This window comes from Macadamia integrifolia, chromosome 2 (genome assembly GCF_013358625.1).
Source record: "Macadamia integrifolia cultivar HAES 741 chromosome 2, SCU_Mint_v3, whole genome shotgun sequence".
Taxonomy (NCBI): Eukaryota; Viridiplantae; Streptophyta; class Magnoliopsida; order Proteales; family Proteaceae; genus Macadamia; species Macadamia integrifolia.
Window position 1 is genome coordinate 28911800 of NC_056558.1, and position 21665 is coordinate 28933464.

The window sequence follows — 21665 nt, forward strand, 5'->3', positions numbered from 1 at the left end:
GGGTGAGGATCTACAAGACCAAAGGCCGAAGGATACAACCCTAAGGGGCAGGGGGGATAACAAAATGGTCTGGGATAAACCCCATGAATCAACAATGAGCCTGTTCCTTGGACAGTCCACAACAGATCCATGGAGGAGGAATCCAAGTTTGGAGGAGACATCAAAGTAGATGGCTTTCCAAATCATGTCAAGAGATCTAGACTCAGAGGACCATCTACAGAAATTGCGCCCCATCCAAATATGGGAAATAGCAGCACCAAATGCGAGCTTACCGGCAGTATCATTAATAAATTTTCCTGAAAAGGTCATGTCAATCCAAAGCCATTATCTCGGAAGGGGGAGGGAGGGGTTCTCTGGGAAGGCCAGCGCTTTGATAGGACGAGCTTCCAGAAACGGGAGGAGAGTGGTATATCAAAAAAGATGTGGCATGAATCTTCAATGTCATTCCAACAAAGGCAGTAGGCGGAGGAGACCGGGATGTGGCGATGGATGAGAAATAACTGGGTAGGGAGGCAATTGAGAGGGCACACCAAAGAATGAGGTTGTGGCGAGAGATGTGGGCTTGAAACCAAACAACAATGAACCAGGGAATGCGAGGGGAATGGGAGCAAGAGAGTGCCAGCCGAAATGGAGGAAAAGCACCCAGAAGAGGAGGGGGTCTAGATGATACAATCGGCTACGGGGGAGGGGGGACGGAACTGAGGGATTGCAAATGAATGAGAGGGAATGAATGTTGGGGGGACCAAGAGTTGTTGGAAATGATAGACGAAATAGGGGATGATCTTGGGAGACCAAAGGAATAGACCACTTGATCTCCCATGAGCTGGGGGACACCAATGGGTGCCAATTTTCAAGCCAGAAGGAAGTGTTGATGCCGTTGCCAACAAGGGATTTGATGGCAGGCAAATATACTGGTCTAGCAAGAAGAATTTTCGTCCATACCCAAGAGGAGTTGGGCTTGATCCTACAGGTCCAAAGGAATCATTACGAAGGGTATAGACCCATGACACCCAGATGCTTGGGCGCTTAGAAACCACTTTCCAGGATAGCTTGAGGATGGCAACAGAATTGACATCTTTGATCTGTCTGATGCCCAAGCCACCTTCACTGAGGATCAGCGGATGGTATGGAGGAATTTAGGTGAAGGAACCTTTCCACAAGGAGCAAGAGAGATTCGATGGATTTGATGATGGATTTGAGAAGTTAAAAAGTTCCCGACAAGTAAATGCAAGAAGATTGGAGGACTGATTGGATGAGAACTAGGTGACCTACATAAGAAAGCATCTTGCTCTTCTAGAGCTAGAGCTTCTTGCGGATTTGATTAAGCATAAGGTCACAGTGATGGCGATGATCCTGGAGGAGATAAGAGGGAGGACAAGATATCTGACCGGAAGATAGCCACTAGTAAAACCAGTGAGCAAGAGAAGACACGCTTTGGATGACTCCGAGACGGCTGTGAGGAAGAGACGAGATTTAAGGAGGTTGATGTGAAGACCAAAGAGAGTCTCGAAGAGATGAAGAAAGGACATGACGATGGAGATGGAACCCTCATCGGCTTTGGAGAAGATCATTAGGTCATCGGCAAAGGCAAAGTGAGTTAGATTGGAAGCTTCAAACTTAGGGATGGGAGATGAGGTGGTTATCAGTTTGGGATTGGATGGATCTGGAGAGGACCTCTAAAGCAAGGCAGAAGAGGGGGGAGAGGGGGCAACCTAGGCGGATGCCAACAGCGGAGGAAAACAACTCCGCAGGTGATCCATTCACAAGAAAGAAGAACTAGGGGAAGGAGATACAGGTCAGGATCCAATTAACAAAGGATGGGGGAAAGGGCATGGATAGCATGATTCTGGAAATGAAGTCCCATCTAATAGAGTCGAATGCCTTGTGGATGTCGATTTTGAGAAGGGCAGCGAGGGAGTGGGATTTCTTATCAAAACCACGGACAATCTCGTGGCAGAGGATGATGTTGCCAGAGATTTTGCGGCTAGAAATGAAGGCAGATTGGTTGGCACTAACAAGGGAGTCAATAACGCCTTGAATGCAGTTAGCAAAGAATTTGGCAATGAACTTATAGAGAAGATTGTAAAGAGAAATAAGCTAAAAGTCGAACAAAGAGGAGGCTCCCTCAATCTTAGGGATGAGACAAAGGAATGTATGGTTGATGAAGCTGATTTGGGAGGGGTTAAGGAAGAAGCCTTTGATGGCTTTGATGAGATCTTCACCAATCATCAACCAGCAAGAGGTGAAGAAGCCCATGTTGAAGCCATCAGGATTGGGAGCTTTATTGGCTTTGTGGGAACGGATAGCGGCTAGGATTTCCTTATCGGAGGGGATGGATTGGAGGGAAGGGATGAGGTGGTCGAGACTCGAGATGAATTTGTCAAGAAGAAGGGGGAAGGTAAAGGGGGGAAGAAGGGGGACAGAAGATGCCCACGAAGTGGGACACAAATTCCTCTTTGATATCCGGGGGGATTTCTAAAGGAGGAGCCATTGGAACTAGAAGGGGAATGGAGTTGGAGCTGTTTCTGGCCTTGAGGGACTTGTGGAAGTAGGAGTTAAGAGTCCCCAAGGTCGAGCCATTTGATGGGGTCTTTTGCTTGAGGAAGCTCTCTTCTTGGGACAGGAAAGAAGAAAGCTCTAGGGAGGTCTCTTTTGCATGTTGGGACAAGGAAGAATTGAGGAGATCCGATTGCAACCGAATTTGAATGGTTCAAGCCTGGACCTGCAGTCAGAAACCTTAGAGGAGATGATGCCAAAGGTGGAGGCATTCCACTACTTGAGGGCAAGCTTGACGTTCTTGAGCTAGCGGGCAAAGGAGATAAGGGAGAATGACCATAGGGGACGGGGATATCCCAACACAGAATTGACAAGAAGGCAAAGTGGGAGGACCACATGTCGAAGAATTTAAAGGGTTTAGGGCCGGAAGGAGATGAAAGGGTAATTGAAGAGGGAGATGGGGCTATGTTCGGAGATGCTAGGAGGATCGTAGGTGGCATGGGAGGAGGGGAAAGAGGAGAACCAGGCTCCATTGATAAGGAGGCAATTAAGCTTACAAGCAATGTGGTGGGAACCAGATCTCTTGTTGTGCCATGAAAGTTTGATGCTAGACCATCTGAGATCATCGACACAGTAGTCATCAATGCAAGAGTTGAAAACATCCACAAAGGAGGGGTCGATGGGAGAACCACCGCAGTTTTCATGAGCATGGTGAACCACGTTGAAATCACCCCCAATCCCAAGGATGGGAGCCGACAAAGGGGGCAAGCAGTCGAAGGTCATCCCAAAGGGGGGACGTGGAATGGTGATTGGAGCAAAGAGGCCCAGAAGAGCCGGTGGAGACAAGAAAAGCATGGCTTACAGGGGAAGGCCGGGAGGGGTAGCAGAGAGCTGGAGCAAGAGGCTCAAGCACGACCGGTATCGCAGTCAAGGGGCAGCCTGGGAGAGGCCCAGAGGAGCCATTAGAGACATTGCAGGTGGGGATGGCGAGGAGGGATCCAAAGGAGCTAGTGGAGACGAGAGTCGACGGCTGCGAGACAGCGAAGAAGCAGAGCCCATTGAGCAGGGCCGAAGGGATAGTGGAAGGTAGGGGTTAAGGCAAGGAAGGGATGAAAGGGAGAGGCTAGGGAACAATAGCAAAAAGGACAGGGGAGGGCGGGGATGGTCATAGGCGTAGAGGTGACCAGGTGAGGGAGACGGGTTTGAGCGATGGGTTGGCTTCGAATGATGATGAGTCAAGTGGGTGGAGGTGGAAGTGGGTTTGCAGGAGGAATGGCCTAGGGAGTTAGAAATGGAGTCACGGGCCGAAGACGTGGCCAGCCCAAACAGATGGGACAGGATAGGATAGGAGATGGAATGGGCCAAAGAGAGGCTTGTAGAGCCCACAAAGTGAGGGGGGATGAGTGGGGGTAAAGAAGGAAAGGCAAGAGACGGGAGAGGGAGTAAAGGAGGGAGATCTAAAGGGAGAGGGGAAGAAGGGATGCAATTAGGCAACAAAAGGTGAAGAGGGTTTCCAAAATCAGCAAAGGCAAAGAGCAGGGTTTGTTAGCCGACAAAGGGGAAGAAGAAGATGGAAAAGTAGGACGAAGAGTTAGCGACAGGTGATGACAAGGACTGACAGAACCAGGCCGACAATCAACCAGGGAGCCCGCAACTGTAAGAACAACAGGGTTCGTACTGTTGCCAAACCAATAGCAGGGCTAGGAGAGCCAAAAGCAGGGATAGGGCGCTGTGAACGACGAGGAGAGGGAGAACCTTGGTGGCGATGCTTCAGGCGGCGATTTCCACTCATTCTCTGACCCTACTATAATGGTTGATGGTAGTGGTGGAGGGAATAATGGGGTTCAGAGGGTGGTGGTGCTAGCGGTAATGGCGGTGGGGTGGGGGGGGGGGGTGGAGTGGTGGAGTGAGGTGGGGTGGCAGAGGCTACCGAGAGGGTATGGATAGGGATGTCCATGGTTTCATCAGGTTCAGAGGGCCAGAGTTTCAGGCAGTTAGCAGAACGGTGACCGAAGACTTTGCAATTGATGCAGTGTGGGGGTACCCATTTGTAAGTGGGTCGATACCCCTTCATTGTCCATGAGGAGGACCAAGGTAGGAGGGGTTCGATCAACCGAGACTTCAACACTGCCTCACAAATGGCAGACATTGCATTCTTCTTGTGCGGATGTCGGTGAAGAGGGGAGTGCCTATGACGGACCCAATCAACCTCAAACCCTTTTGGCACCAGAAGTGCAGAGGGATATTAGGTAAAGTGATCCACAGGGGAATGGAGCTGTAGTCCAGCTTGTGAAGAAGTATATGGCAGTTCCATTGACGAAGGAAGATGGGTTTGTTCCCCACATGCCATGGACCACCTTCTAAGGCCTTGCGCATGTCTTGTTTCATGGAGAAATTAAAAAGGAAGACTCCATTGTCTAAAAGGTGAGTGTCAAATTGCCCAGTAGCTTTCCATTGGCTTCCAAGGGATCTTTTCACAATAGAAAAGGGGAGTCGGCTGCCCAGGAAGTGCCCAACTAGACAAAACCTCTATTTGGAGATCTCAAAGTTAAAGGAGGCAGCAAGATACCTGCTAATGCGCTTGCCACCAAGAAGGGAGGGGGATGAAATGAAGGGAGAGGTCTTCCTTAGGGAAGGAGGGAGGAGAGGTAAGGCAGGAGGACCAAGGAGGGATGGGGGAGGAGAGGGTGGAGGAGGGATGGGGAGGAAGGGTCGGGATGAGAGGATAGAGGGGCTAGCACAGTAGGAGGGTCAACGATGGAAGGGGGAGAGGAAGTCATAGCAAACAGGAATAGAAATAGCAGGGGAAAGGCGGAGGGGTAGCAAGGATTTCCGGCGGAGTGAGCCTTGTTTTGCTCTGTTTGGGATCTTTGTTCTGGGATCAGATTTATCTTGGTTGTGAGTGTTATTTCTATTGGGGTCGTTTGCCTAGGGTGAACCTACCTTATATCAACACCAAACCCATAGAAGTAGAGATTGTACGCCCCTCAACGCTTTATTGAGCAAGAATGCAACGGAATCCTCACTCGACAATGGTGGCACCCAACACTTGGAGAGAGAGAGAGAGAAAGAGGGAGCTTTCTCTTCCCAAAATCGATATAAGCTATTGCATATCTCTTTCTCTCCTCTTTAGGATATTAAATAGTTAAATAAGATCCCTTCCCTTCTTTGGATTATATATGCAAAGTGGTGCGATCCTATTAGGGAGCACACTAGGGCAACTTCATTAGAGTCATACTCAATAAGCTAACTTAACAATAATTGCACACCTTAGTATGGTGTTGAACAAATCGAGCCAGTTGAATTCTGGTCTGTACCATGGACTATGTCCAGATTCATGGTATCACAATTAGCACATGTTTAATATGCTAGATAAGGCTGAGCTAGCATTCCAGCACATGTTTAATATGCTAGATAGCCTTAGCTAGCCTTCCAGCACATGTTTAATATGCTAGATAAGGCTGAGTCACCCTAAGCTAGTATTCCATGTTTGTTTCATTCAAAAGATTATAAATACTTGAGTGGCCTCTGTCTCATTGACAAGCCAAATATTCACCCTAATCTTCTCTCTAATTCTCTAAATCTCTTCTTGCCTTCTTGGTATCAGAGGTAATCCTCTCCACAAGAGGTTTCAGCCTCTCAAAGGCTGCGCATTGACATCTAAATCATCCGCCTCTATTAACCCATTGACCGCTCACCTCACTGATGTTCCCAGGTGCTCCTGCTCCAATTTTCTGACAGCCACAAGGCCTAACAGGCCCTTTTTGAGACCTCCCAGCATCATCCAGGCCTCCAATGCCCTTTCCGGCAACCTGTCCAGGCTTGCAAGCTGCTGCCACATGCCTCTCCTTGCTATTTCTGCACATTCCAGTCAGTTTTTTTTTTTTCCTACTCTTCATGGCTGCCTCCATACCGGGTTCCAACTCTTCTTTATTTTTTGGGCTTTATATGTTGCTGCCCCTACTGGAACTGTGTCTACACACGAGATTTGTCAGTTTTTATTACCTATTGCCCATCAAAATAAAAGAAAGTTTTGCTGCCACTACTGGGGGAGTACAGGGTACTGTGGTAGGTCATCCAAGAACCCGCAACCATACTTTTCCTCTTGGGCCTACTAATCTAAATGGGGCCAATTACCTGACTTGGTCCAGGGCTTGCATGCTCACAATCGTGGAAATAATCTATGGGGATATGTGACTGGCGAATTTACTAAACCAACTGAAACTGAGGCTGCTAATGCCTGGTTGGCAAATGACTCCCTCGTCGTGTCTTTTTTGCTGAACTCCATGCCTCCACGGACACATTCATCATTCCCAGATTTGGTATGTTAAACTCCGCTAAGAAACTATGGGATGCTATGAAACACGCTTATGTACACTCCAACAACTATGCTCAAATCTGTGAGTAACGATGCCAATATGGAAAACCACTCAAAAGGACCTATCCCTTCCTGCATAGTACTCAGCACTGAACAACTTGTGGCAACAATTGGACTTCTACCATCTTGTGTTTATGGAAGGTCCCACTGATGCAAAGAATTTTCAGAAAGAGAGGGAGATGGAGCAGGCATATGACTTCTGGGAGATGGAGCAGGTATATGACTCCCTTACAGGACTGAACCCGGAATATGATCAGATCCGTCTTCAGGTCCTAAGTTGGGAAAAATCTCCTACTTTGCTTTGAGGCCTATAACATTGTTCAACATGAGAAATGTCGCCGATCCCTCATTATGTTAAGTGTTATTACTGTGGTCACCCTTGGCATACCAAAGAGACTTGCTTGAAGCTACATGGTCGTTCTAAAGGGGGAATCTGTGGTGGGAAACAGGGTGGGTCTGGTTCTCGTTCCCAAGCACATGTGGCTGACACATCTGATAGCACTTCTGTGAATGGTGCTCCTCCTTTTACCTCGGATCAGTTACAGGCTCTCCAACGTATGCTGGCTCAGATAGACTCCGCTATTCCTACCCTCAGCACCTTCTACCGCCAATCTAGCTCAGATATTTTCCTTGCTTCCTCTCAGCCTAAGCCAAAGAGCTTCGGACCACATGACTATCTCCTCATATAGTCCGAATTGCTGATGGATTCCTCTCTGCTATTTCTGGTAAAGGCATAATTCCCTGTTCCTCTACCATATCCCTTCAGTCCGTTCTTCATGTCCTTAACCTATGTGCAAATTTGCTTTCTATTTATCGTATTACTACCAATTTAAATTGTTCCGTTCACTTCTTTTTTTACCCACTGTTTTTCAGGACATGGTGACAGGGGTAACAATTGGATATGGTAAGGTGCGAGATGGGCTTTACTACCTAGATCCAGATCCGCCTGCAGCTCCTCCAGTTTCTGCACATATTCTCAAGGTTGACAGTGAACTTCAACAACTACACCAGTGGCACTGTCGTTTGGGACGCCCACCATTTCCAATTTTAAACTGTTCATTTCTTTCCTTAATAAAACACTGTCCTTGTGATGTGTGTGAGCTTGCCAAACACACTCGTTCCACATATAATCCTAGTGATGACATAAATGTTATTCCTTTTTCCCTTATTCATTCTGATATGTGGGGACCTTCTCGCACTATTTCTAGGGGTGGGTATAGGGTTTAAAGTATAGGTCCGTATCGTACCGTATCGGCCGATACTTATCCGTATCATCCCTTACCGATACGATATGGACCGATACGATACATGAAATTTTTAAAACCCTTTTGTATTGATACGTATCTTACGATATACACCGATATGCACCGATACACCACCGATACGTACCGATACTCTATGGAAAATTCAAAATTGAAGTGAAATGTACGTTTTGGTATGTATTGGTACGTATCGGTATGTATCGGTACGTATCGACTGATACACATCGATACATACCGATACGGTCATAAAATGACCAAAATGGGTAATTTTTTAGAAAAAACTCAATTTTTTTAGGTGTTTTTATTCCAAAGTTGCTGCCAACCGTTTTTCTCTCTAACTAAAGTGGAAATCAAGGTTGGGAACAAGGATTTTACATTTATGAGACAACTACAAACCTTGAATTCTTAGTGCGATACTCTCAATGTACTGTTTATGCATAATACATGTTATATATAGCTTTTTTTAACTATTTTTTTATGCAAAAGTATATAAAAAAGTGTTTCCTATCCATTTATGTGTGTATCTTTAGCGTATCTCCGATACGATATGATACCCTCTGATACGTATCTTAATTTTGGCCGACTGATGCGACGACCGATACCGATACTTTAATCCTTGGGTGGGTATCGTTGGTTTATTACTATTATTGACAATTGTGCTCGCCTCACATGGGTGTACCTCCTTTGGCATAAATCTGAGGCATTCTTCTGCTTTAAGTCCTTCCACAAAATACGGTTCAGACTCAGTTTGGTGCTCAGATTTGTGCCCTTCGCAGTGATAATGGCCTTGAATATATGGATGGTGTGTTCCTTCAATACCTTGATGATCATGGCATCCTATCCCAAACATCTTGTGTTCGTAGTCCGGAACAGAACGGTATATCCCTGAAGAAAGAATCAACATCTTCCCAATGTTGCCCCGTCTCTCATGTTCACCACTAATGTTCCCAAGTTTTATTGGGGTGACACAGTTCTCACTGCTGCTTTTCACATCAACAGGGTTCCTTCTGTTGTGTTGGACCTCAAGACTCCGGTTGGTCAACTTCCTGACCCCGCTCTGGCCACTAATCTTCCTTCTCGAGTATTTGGGTGTGTTTTCTTTGTCCACAATTCTTCTCATGGTTGTTCCAAAGTGGACCCTCGTGCTTTTCGGTATATTTTCATTGGATACTCCACCTCTAAAAAGGGGTACCAGTGTTATCATCCTCCCACTCGAAAATTGTTCGTCATGATGGATGTCAGCTTTAATGAGGATTAACCTTTCTACCTAGAAGTTCTTCAGGGGGAAAATCTTGAGGAAGAAATGCCTCCACCTAAAAATTCTCCCTTTGTCATTGTCACTGTTTTGCTTCAAGGAAGCTTGCTCAGGAAACTGCTTCAACCAGGGAAGAAGAGCTCATAATGTATTCTTGTCATAAAGAGAAAACTAATCCTACCTTGCCATGTTCTCCGCCAACTTTGGAACCAATCCCTGAGCGTACACAAGTCAATGGTCCACCTATTGCTCTTCATAGGGAGTAAGATCTTGTCCCTACACCCATTTCTAATTCTGCCTATTCATTGTCTCCCACCTATCGCGCCTCTATTTCCTCTTTATCCTGAGTATCTATCCCACAGGGCTGGAACGAAGCTATATCAGACCCTATATGGAAAGATGCTATGCTGGAGGAAATGCAAGCCTTTAAGAAAAATGGTACTTAGGAGCATGTGTCTTGTCCAATGAAACCAGTTGGGTGAAGTTGGTGTTTATAGTAAAACAAAATGCGGATGGGACTATTGCACATTGCAAGGCCCGACTAGTTGCCAAGAGTTTTACTCAGTCCTATGGCATTGATTACCAGGAAACGTTTGCTCCCATCACCAAAATGAACTCTATTTGGGATCTATTATCTTGTGCAGCAAATTTTGGATGAAGTCTTCAGCAATTGGATGTGAAAAATGCTTTCCTAAAGAAGAGGTCTAAATGGATATTCCTCCCGGTTTTGACTCATCCATTACAGTTGGCAAAATACGTAGACTCCGGAAGCCCCTCTACGGCTTGAAACAATCACTTCATGCCTGGTTTGGTAGATTCCACAATGCTATGGAATAATTTGGTTTCAAGCAAAGCAATGCAGATCATACCTTGTCTGTCAAGCATAGAGTTGGCAAGATTACTGTACTTATTGTTTATGTGGATGATATAGTTATTATTGGTGATGATGAGGCTGAAATCTCGCTCCTAAAGACTTGACTAGCAGCCGAGTTCGAAACTAAAGATCTAGGTCATTTCAAATATTTCTTGGGAATTGAAGTAGCTCAATCTAACAAAGGGATCTTCATCTCCCAAAGGAAATATGTTCTCAATCTAATTGAAGAAACGGGAATGCTTGGTTGAAAACCTGCAGATACCCCCATATAAGTTAATCACCATCTCAATAAGCATAGGAAGAGATTCTGTTGACAAGGAATGCTATCAGTGCCCTATAGGGAAGCTTATCTATTGTCCCACACTAGACCTAATAAAGCATATGCGATTGGTATTGTCAGCCACTTTCTACATGATCCGAGGGATACTCATCTTGAGGCTGTATAGAGAATCATTCGATACTTGAAATCGGCACCAGGGAAAGTTATCCTGTTCTCTAACAATAGGAGTTTAAAATTAGAATCCTTCACTGATGCTGATTGGCAGGATCAATCGATCCATCTTAGGGTATTGAATATTTCTTGAGGGTAACCTTGTTACTTGGCAAATCAAAAAACAACCAATTGTCTCCAGTATATTGCTAAAGCCAAATACAGGGCAATGGCTCAAGGAGTGTGCAAACTCATATGGCTGAAAGGTCTTCTCAGTGACCTGAAATTGACTCCGGAAGGACCTATGAAGCTTTACTATGCTAACAAAGAAGTAGTCAGCATAGCTCATAATCCTGTTCAAAATGATAGGACCAAACTTGTTGAAATCGATAGACACATCATCCAAGGAAAGATTGAAGATGTCTGATATGCACTACAGTTGTCTATAAAGATGTCTCATCCTATTGTTTCCAAGTTGGGCATGAGTAACATATATGCACCAACTTGAGGGGGAGTGTTGAAGAAATCAAACCGGTTCAATTTTAGTCCATACCATGGACTACGTCCAGATTCATTGTACCACAATTAGCACATGTTTAATTAATATCCTAAGCTGGCCTTCAAGCACATGTTTAATATGCTAGACAAGTTTAGTCACCCTTAGCTAGCATTCCATGCTTGTTTCATTCTAAAGATTATAAATAATTGAGTGGCCTCTGTCCCATTGACAAGCCAAATATTCTCCCCAATTTTCTCTCTAATTCTCTAAATCTCTTCTCGTGGTAATAACCATAAAACCCATAATAATAGAAACATTACATGTAGATCCCTCCGATTTTCAATATCTTATAATGTACCTTAGGGCATGGAATTAAATTATTATCACCACCCTACTCCACTAAACAACTAGATCAGAGCATATCCTGATCACTGATGGACAACAACGGAAATTTATGAAATATAATTATTACAAAATAATAATTAAAATTCTTTGCAAACAATTTACAATTAAACTACTGAGATTGGAATTTCGTTCAATCAAATTCAAGATTCTCTCTCAAGATATACTACATATACGGACACAATGGATTCATTATTAAATGCCACTTTCGTTGATAGGAAAACATAAATATAATTATTACAAAATAATAATTAAAATTCTTTGCAAACAATTTACAATTAAACTACTGAGATTGTAATTTCGTTCAATCAAATTCAAGATTCTCTCTTAAGATATACTGCATATACAAACACAATGGATTCATTATTAAACGCCACTTTCGTTGATAAGAAAACACAATGGACCAATGTAGTGATGTATAGCCAATCAGGTGTGTAGGCATCAACCATATTTACACCCAAGTACACAATGTCAATCTGCAACGATAAAGACCTCTCAAGTCTGGGGACCACACAACAATCACGAGAACCTTGATAATAAAAGATTCGACAATAACCATGCAGGGTTTTCAAATGATTTGAGTTTGATACATAGGGTTTTCAAATGATTGAATCTGATACATACACAAATGTGTTATACCAGTGCCCTAATTTGATACTGATGTCTATCACAGATGAATCACAGGGAGTTGACAGTACCAGTGATTACTGGGTTGCGGCAGTACACTAAGGAAAGGAGATAATGATCCTACTTATAAGTGCAGCTCCTGCCGGTTAAATTGGAGGGGATTCAAGCCTTCAAGGAAACATGGGCAAGTGTATTAACTTTAAGGATATCCACCTAATTATGTAGGTTAAGCATATCTAAGTCAGTGTGCATAAACTCACACAAGATTCCATAACCAGAAGGGGCATGTGCACTAGAGAAAAATCAAGTTAAATTGCATTTAGCAGGACTCATCGGCTGATCACCACCGGTGGTGCTGTACTGCCAGAATTGGTTATTTCCCTATGCGCCCCCGAACTTTGCACTCGTGAACTCCGGAGCACCTCTGATGGTTTGTACATAATATAAAGTATTGGATTAATATGTCAAGTCCTTAGGGAGGTGGGCCCATATGTGCCAAGTAGAGGAATAACCTCTTGCATGAAAAGTACTTTATTTTACCAAACGGGCCTTACTTATACGAGCCAAAGTATATAAAGTGCAATTGACATTCATTTCTCTCATTCTCATCATTTTAGAAAGAAGAAAAGGAAGGAAGAATTGAGCTAAAAGGGGGGGAGTTCTCTACATTCACCCACTGACTAAATTAAGGTGAGTGGATGATTACTCTCATTCTCTCTCTCTCCCTCACCTTTTAGTTGGTTAATTATGCTATAACTATCTAGAGACTCGACTGCTTTGCCAACTCAACCCATTGGGAATTTGGTTCGCAGACTCATCCCTATGGTGGGATTTAGGATTCTAAAACTGAAATTGGAAGATTATACATAGTTCCTCTCTCCCTCTCTCTATTTTCTAATTTAGGTTATAGAACCTAAGAGCTGGACTGTAGGATAATTCCTACTGAAATCCATGATTTAAGGTGAAATTACCTCTGATTACATGTTACCAATTGATACTTTAACTGCATGCATGCAATCTATGTTGAGTTAAGCTCACCAATTTGGGAAAAACCATGTCAATTGGAGCAATGGTAATGCAAGATCGAGATCACAAGTGATCCTAATCCCAGACAAGATCTAAAATTCTGGCTGAATAGAGAAGATGTCCTCCAATAGGCTTGGTTCTAGCTCTCAAACACTCTCTCACAGCAAACAAATAAAAGAAAAATAAGAAAAGAAAGAGAATTCGATGGAGGGTTGAGAAGGGGGAAGAAGAACTAGTGAATGGGCATCTCACCCTCTGGTTTAGCCACCTCACCCAACTGCATCAAATAGCACAACAGCATAAGCCATCTTTTTATTCTTTCTTTTTTTATTAATAAATTTGTGTTCAATGTTGTAGCCCCTGACAAAGTTATATAGAATACTCAAAACTGACTCAGACACTAAAAAGAAAAGGCCTAATCCAATAATTAACTAATTGGGAAACCTAAGCTGACTAGGAAACTGAAATAACAAAGAAAATAGACTCAAAACAGGACTCTAACTGAACTAATGAATAAAATCTTGTTATCCTACTTTCTACTCATATTTTAGGCCCATTAAAGTGATCCATTACAAAGAAAACACATGGGATCAAAGGCCCAACACATACATAACCCAACCTAAGGCCTATTTGCGATAAAATAAGCTCATTAAGTGACTAATCTGCATCAAATGGTAGTGATGGTATGATCAACTACTTCAAATGTTAATTTCACCAAATAAAAGAAACCAAAACTGAACATGGTGCTCTAAGAATGAAATCTAGGCAAAGATCTCACTCCTAGAGCTGCACCGGTCGATGACCACCAACAACCATCCACCGGTCGGTAATTTCTCAGACCTGTAGTCATTGGTTCACCAGCCAGTTACCCCACCGGTGGGCCATCATCCACCAGTGACCTTACTAAACATATATCGAATGTTTTTTGGTATGGACTTCAATGAAGACAAATTCAGGACATGGATATTACCAAATCCACCCTTATTGATTTGATTAGAACCAAAGTGTGGTGAGGCTACATAGTATGGGGAATTTGAGCAAGTTCACCTATTCGAGACGAAAGATGAGTGGGTGTTGTAGTTTATTTTGTGGAGTGTTTTTAATTATTTATTCTTATACTTGAACATGTTGCAATGTTATACTTTATGTCAATTGTTGTTTCATTAATTTGAAGTGTATGGAGTGTGTGTGTGTGTGTGTGTGTGTGTGAGGATGTGTGTATGATTGTTGTGGTGGAAGTAGTGTGGAACACAAGGTGGCTGGGGTGGATTCCAACACTAAGTCTCCGTATTGGAGTTGATGATTGATTGAACGTCCACCCACTTAGTATGCATATGGCTAGTATAACAACCAGGTGCTACAACTGCTTGCCAATAAGGGGAAAGGTATTGGCTAATCCCATTTGTGGTAGGTCTGATGCACCTTTCCAGCATACCATGTTCGTGGTACGACATGATTGTTGCCAAAGGCAGACACAGCCCGAAGTGGCCGATGGTAATTCCGATGCTGAGGCACTTGAGGGTCTATTAATAGGAGCTTACCGAGGAACCGAAGTGCGCATGCAAGGAATTGGTATGCTCTTGAGTCGCAATTAGCTTGTATCGTTGGGTGACTGATGGCGCATTTCAAGACCAGGGATACCACCTATGTTGCAATAGCACTAATACAATATTCAGACTTAGTTATATTATCTAAGTTGAGATATAAAATGAATACACTTCCCGTACAAGAATATCTTGAGAGAGAATCCTAAATTTGATTGGACAAAAATTCCAAGCTCAGTGGTTTAATTATAAGTTGTTTATAAAGAATTTATAAAATTAATATTTTTATAATTATATTTTAAAAATGTGTTGTCGCTCTCTTTTGTTGTCTAATCAATGGCCAAGATGCTCTAATCTAGATGTTTAGTGGACTAAGGTGTTGATAATAATCTAATTTCATGCCCCAAGATCCATCATATTGTAAAGTGGAGGGATCTACATGTAATGTTTTCAATCATTATGAGTTTTATGATTATTACCATACTAAGGTGTCCTTATGGACAATTGTATTAAATTGGCTTATTGAATATGACTTTAATTAAGTTGTCTTCATATGCGACCCAATAAGATCATACCACTTGACACATAGAATCCAAAATAGGGAAAGAATCTTATTAATAGCCCAAAGAGTAAAGAAATAGATATTCAATAGCTCATACCGATAAGGTGGGAAGAGCTCTCTCTCTCTCTCTCTCTCTCTCTCTCTCTCCCCCCCACCCACAAATTGTTGGTGTCGCCATCGTTGAGGGAGAATTCCACTGCATTCTTGCTCCATCAAAATTTGAGTGTAGAACAATTCCTATTTCTATAGGTCCAGTGTTCACAAGTGTTGTAAACCATTGGAGGTGCTTCATTTGCAGCACTAGCAAGTAAGACTAAACCTTATTGAGATGTTAGTTTCAAAATACCCCATACTGCGGGAGGTTCTATCTGTTGCTTCGAATAAAATATATATATATGGGGGAGGGATGGGAATGCTAGCAGGATACCCAGGTATCAGGTATGCTAGCAAGTTGAAAACCGTCGAATTTAATTTATTTAATTTCTATCGTTGGGTGTGTATATAACTTTATAAGGGAAAGTGGACTGAATCTGTCAAAATACACTGCTAAAACTCTGAATCATACTGTACTATTTGTATTGGGAGATTAAAATACATATACTCTTTACATCATGGGTCTCTTCGACAAGCTTTGGGACGACACAGTCGCTGGACCTCAGCCAGATAATGGCCTTGGCTAGCTCTAGAAGGAGTCCAACTTTAGTTTCTGATCCAATTCCGAGAAGGGTATAGATTTGATTATTTTTCTTTGGTAGCTCATGGATCGTCTTCCAAATCTTTCGTATTTTGATTCTGATTGCTGATTTGTTTGTGTCCGTTTTGGTTTGCCGAAGCGGTGGAGGGAGAGAATGGGAGATTGCATGGTGATGATATGACGGAGGAGGCTATGACGGTTATGCGCAGCATCATAATAGTAAAGCCTCCTGGGAATTATGGATCACCGCCGGTTTCACCGACTAGATCTACTCCTCCGGTAAGCCTGCAATTTCTTGTCTGTTGTTTTGACTCATTCAACTATGAAGATTAGTTTAAAGTTAAATCATCAATCATCGATGGACCACACTACGAAATGGTGTAACATAGAACCCAGATTACTAGTAATTGAATGTTTAATTTCTTTTGTTGGGGTTGGATTAAATTGAAAAGAATGATTTATTGATGGTGGTGGTGGTGGACAGGAAGCAGGGGATCAAACTGGGTCCGACGGAAGTCAATGCCGGATGCATACAAGAGAGTAGCAAGGGATGATGGAGGCAAGAGCCCTCTTTCTCCTTACGATTTGTGAATACGAGTGAGAGAATACTTGATGACGATGATGATGACGACGATAATGAGGGCTCGTTCTACAGATTTTTTACCATAGATTCAAAAATACTCACTGATTCAAAAAAGGCGGGCTCTTAAGGCCAAAACTTAGTGTCCACAAAATTCCTCCTTACTGTTAATTCTGAAACTATCTCCAACTTACATTCTCCCACTAATCGGACATACATACAGGTGATTCTTCGGCTTTCTAGTAAGAGAGCGAACGAAGTTCAAACAAGCGATTTCTTCTTCTATTAGTAGTGAAGAGACGACCGACAATAACCCGACAGGCTACCTCTTCTTCGAGGTTCAGTGAAAAGATATAATCTCCGATGAGGTTCTTGTCATAGAAGTGGAGGGTTGTGGAGCTTCTTCACCGACCAACAACGAACTTTAGACATTAAGATATTAGGTTCTCCAAAGATAAAGTGTTATGTTTTATTTTTTTCCTTTCAGACTATGTGTTATGTTCCCAATACCAATGTCAGTTATGTACGGCTGTACAACTGACGCATCTGAACATAAATAATTTTATAATATTTGTACCTTCATTTGTATATGTACATTTGTACACAAGTACACATACTACAACTCCTCAATGGCATGGATTAAATCTGTTTAATCTAATGGTCCATAATTGCTAGCACACCTAATTCCTAGGTGACTAGGTGACCTGCTAGCATACCTATCCTTTTCCATATATATATATATATATTATTTGGAGTCATGACCACCAACAGTGATGCCTTGGTTACATCCCCTTCTTCCCTTCTACTTCATCTTCTTTCCTTCTTATTCTTATCCATTGTCCTGCAGAAAATTTCAACAACCATATATTGAAAATCGTGGCCTGTAATGGTGAATTCTAACTTCTATTTTATCTTCTATTCTAAGTAAAATTGTTGCTTTTGTTTCTCATCCAATATTCTGATGATTTCATCAGGTATACCTCCATGCAATATTTTGTTCTGTCGATTCAGTGCAACAATAATTCAAACTTGCATTCCTCTCCAACCCATGATTGGACAATCTTCAATTTTTAGTATGTTGTTCTACTCCTTCCCCTTTACATTCAATCCAAGTTTGGCGTTCATCAAACCAGCCACTTGTGAGTTTTGGTTGTTTTTCTTTGAGTTTCTAATTCTGATTTTTAGGTTCTATTTTCGGGCCTCGCTTTTTGTCCTAATCTAACATCATCTTGCTTTGATATTTTAAGCACATACTCATCCCATTAGGGCCTCCATTCTATACTAGTTGCAGTCACATCAGTTGTACAGATTGAGAGATATATCCATGATCAGTATATCTATGATCAGTTTCTGCCATATATCTTAAGTTGTGGTTCACTGAGATCCTGGTTTCTAGTAGGTTTCTACTGTTGGTTCATTGATATTTCCTATATTTTCAAAGCACTTGGGAGTCCACAAACTAGTAAGACGGAGCAGTTCCAATCTCAGTTCATGGTTATAATCAATCAACTATCATCTCAAGATTAGCAAAGAGCATAGAATCTCTAATAATATCTCTTTGGTTAAACATCTACTGGTTTACGTTGCCATTGATGAGCTGTTCTACACATTCTTGGCTATTGGCTTGAGTATGCTGGGTTATGTACGAGAATGTCATTATAAAATTTCTCACTGCTATACATATACTTTGAACAGAACTTTGTCTGGAAGTTTCAACAATTCCAGGGTGACTTTCAAGGTGTTTGATTTATTGAATTTCTAGTGAATTCTCTGAACACAACAATTTTGATTTTATTTTTGAAAGTTGAAGACATGGATTTAGTTCTTAACAATCTTTCGAAGTTAGAGAATCATGGCCCTGCTGGCACCCAAAGAATCCAACCCACCCCAATTTATTCCATACATAGATATCCGCATAACCTATCAGCTTCCCCAGAAATCTCCAGAAAAAGATCAGCATATCCTGCCCTAGATCCTCAAAGGACGTAATCACCTTTAGGGATTATAAAGACTGATCAAAAACATGCTTTTCCTCAATAGAGTGAATGTAATGACGTGATATAGATATTGACACCATTTCTATAAAACAAAACAAAAAAATAAAAACAACTGTGGTACAGCCTCTTTATCTGAATTACAATTCAAACCCCTAAGATTATCATAAAGACATGCAAGAAGTTCATCTTTTCCTCATCAAATTATATCGACGCAGATAGATTTAAAAAATAAAAAAATAAAATTAAACACTGACAATCCTCATAGGATATGCGCCCAATTGAAATCCAATTAAATAATATTCGAAAGAAATGAGAAAATATAAGATGGTAATAGGTACCTGATCATCCATATCAGGGAAAATAGCTCTGAGATGATTGAGATTGTGCGTCGATGCTGCCACTGAAGCAGAACTAATCTGATCAGATAAAGATGATAAAGACGAGAAGTTGTTGTTGGGTATTGGTGAAGTAGCAGCGCTAGGCCTTGGTGGGGAAAATCGAATAGGGGAAGTAGAGGAAGAACAGCGGATTCTCTTAGAGGAAACAGGGGGACTTGGAATATCTTCAAAGAAAGATCTCTTGCCGCACACTATGGCAGACATGTTGTTGTCGTCTGCTCCTCTTCTGATAACGCACCGATGGCTTGGCCTCTCCTCTTATAACGTTCTCTGATCGTCCATGCAGGACCAGCTCCGCCGATTTCCTCCCCTTTATTCCCAATCTTCGATACCCTTTATCAGAAAACAGAATCAATTGGCAGAGATTTCAAGTTTCGAGAGACTTGTACGGACAAGGGTTTCACAATAAGATTCACCTGCTTCCTTCTTGTACTCCTCTGAAATCCGAGTCACTCTTTATTTATAAACGGTGGCCATCAAACTACGGCAGGGCTAAACCCGCATCGGTGCCTTGAGGAGGTTTTTTTTCTTTTTTTTGGGAGTTGGGGAAGGGGAGAACGATCTTACGGCCCTGCTCTACTGTTATAATTACCTTATCAACGAATGTGAAACCGCCACATCAGCATCTCTTCTGCCAATCCTGACCTTCCAATCACCTCGCATGATGTATAGAGATCCTTGTTCGAAGGTCCAAGTTCCGGTCCCATCGAAAAATAAAAGGCTTCTACGGGTTTTATTTTTGGTAGAGCTCCTATGGCTTGCACCAATTAGGATACCGGCTCCTGTATCCCGGACGGCCCATCGGAAATTGAGGTTTAGATGACCGATACTTTGTGTTAGTTTTGGAGCTTAGCGACTCAATTAATAGAAGAGCTAGGATGGGAGGGGTATAGAGGACTTTTCCAAAAGAAGAAGGAGGAGGGGAGAGAGACGAAAATTGGATATATCATATACCACTAACATTTTGGTAGAGACCATCATTTTATGTGGGTTCATGATATTCCAATGCAGATGTACTTGAACTTGTCCGCTTTAGTTCTAATGCATAATTTCTTTTAGGTCCAAAAGAAAATATAAACCTTTGCATGGGATAGATCATGGTTTGAGGATCTAGAATCAGATTGCCAACTCTAGTCTATTCGAATCGGAACCTACTCATCTTTCGAGTTCGCTAAGTTGATTTCTGGTAAGATTTCTAAGGTTCAAGCAATTCTAGTTGATTCTTTAGCAACTTCAGACAGAAACCAGAATCGGTAGAGGACTATTTTATTCCTGATTCCAGTACCTTGAACATTGGGATAGATTATTCATAGTAGGGCTACAATAGGGCCAGGCCTAGCCCAACTTTGAGTCCCATTAGTTCGGCCCAAGCTTACCCTAAAACCCCAACTCAAAGCCTTAAAACTTCAACTCAAGCCCAACCATATAGGGCTCAACCCAGCCCAGCCCCACCCTAATTGTCTCTGAGTGAGCAGGGCTGGGTCAAGATATCTCTGATTGGCCCTGGCCCTAGTTTCCATCTAGGGCCAGGTATACCCTGACCTTACAAAATATGAAATAACTAAACATTTGTTTGACTTTGCATTTAAATCCCTTGGAATTGAAAAGTAAAATAAAAATTAAATCTAAAAAACAATGCAATTTTAGCAATACAACACCACCGCCAGCTTGCATAGGCTGGCCGATGGTGACATGGGTGACCTCCGGTGCCTCAAATATGTCCACCAGGCAATCACCAACTCTGGACCCTAAGATCAGTTGTGTGTGTGACCTTGGGACCATAAATTAAACCCACTTCCTTTACAATTAGAGTTAATGTACATAAGCCAGATTAGGTCAACCTTGCCCACTGTGTACACTTCATTGGCCAAGTAACCAACCTAGCTGCCCTCAGTACACTGCTATGACCTGGCACCAGAGGTAATCAACAGTGTTTGGACACGGGTTGTCTCAACTCTTGGGTGAGTATGGTAATGTAGGCATTACGAAGGAAGTTTTTTTGAATTATATGAAGAGGATGAATAATAGAAACATTGAAATTGATTTTGAATAGATGATAAAAAAAATTTTAATAGATCAGAGTCCAAAGACTCTGAATTTGTCTATCACATACGAACTAGATCCGACGGCATTGTTAGTGCAATATTTTGGATGGATGGAATAGCAATTTCACCGCATAATATCTTAGCCATGTGGTATTGTTCGACGTCACATTAAAAAAAAAAAAAAGGGTAAAATATCCATTTGGGCCATTTATTAGTGTAAACCACCATGCTCAGACTATACTCTTTGGTTGTGCACTAATAGCAGATGAGAAAGCTGAAAAGTTTGCTTGGGTATTTGCAAAGTGGTTGGAGACAATGCGTGGTAAAACTCCAAAATCAATCATCACCCACCAATGCCCAGCCATAGTAAAGGCGATTAAGCAAGTATTCTGGAGATGAAGCATAGGTTTTGTTCGTGGCACATTTCTCTTCACATTATACAACACCTCGGTGCTAATTTTTCGTGACATCCTAATTTGAAAGCATAATTTGTAGGTGTGTGTACATGAGCAGGATAGAGGATGAGTTTAAGTAGAGATTGTCAATAATGTTGGAGAAGTATGGATTGAAAAATCACCAGTGGCTGAAAATGATGT

At 42.2% G+C, this 21665-nt stretch overlaps 1 protein-coding gene across 3 annotated transcripts in view; it reads right to left on the reverse strand.

The window, feature by feature from the left end:
- Nucleotides 1-19581, reverse strand: part of LOC122067464 — a 25268-nt gene extending 5687 nt beyond the window's left edge. Inside the window, exons 1-2 of one of the 3 annotated variants that reach the window (XM_042631324.1) lie at nt 19441-19574; nt 18965-19357 (exon numbers count right to left, since the gene is read on the reverse strand). In XM_042631324.1, coding sequence (XP_042487258.1) covers nt 18965-19228 — 264 coding nt within the window. In that variant the 5' untranslated portion in view covers nt 19229-19357; nt 19441-19574. Of the gene's footprint in view, nt 1-18964 lie in introns of all 3 variants that reach the window. The other 2 variants (XM_042631331.1, XM_042631319.1) reach the window with 2 other exon arrangements.
- Nucleotides 19582-21665: the final 2084 nt, after the last annotated feature.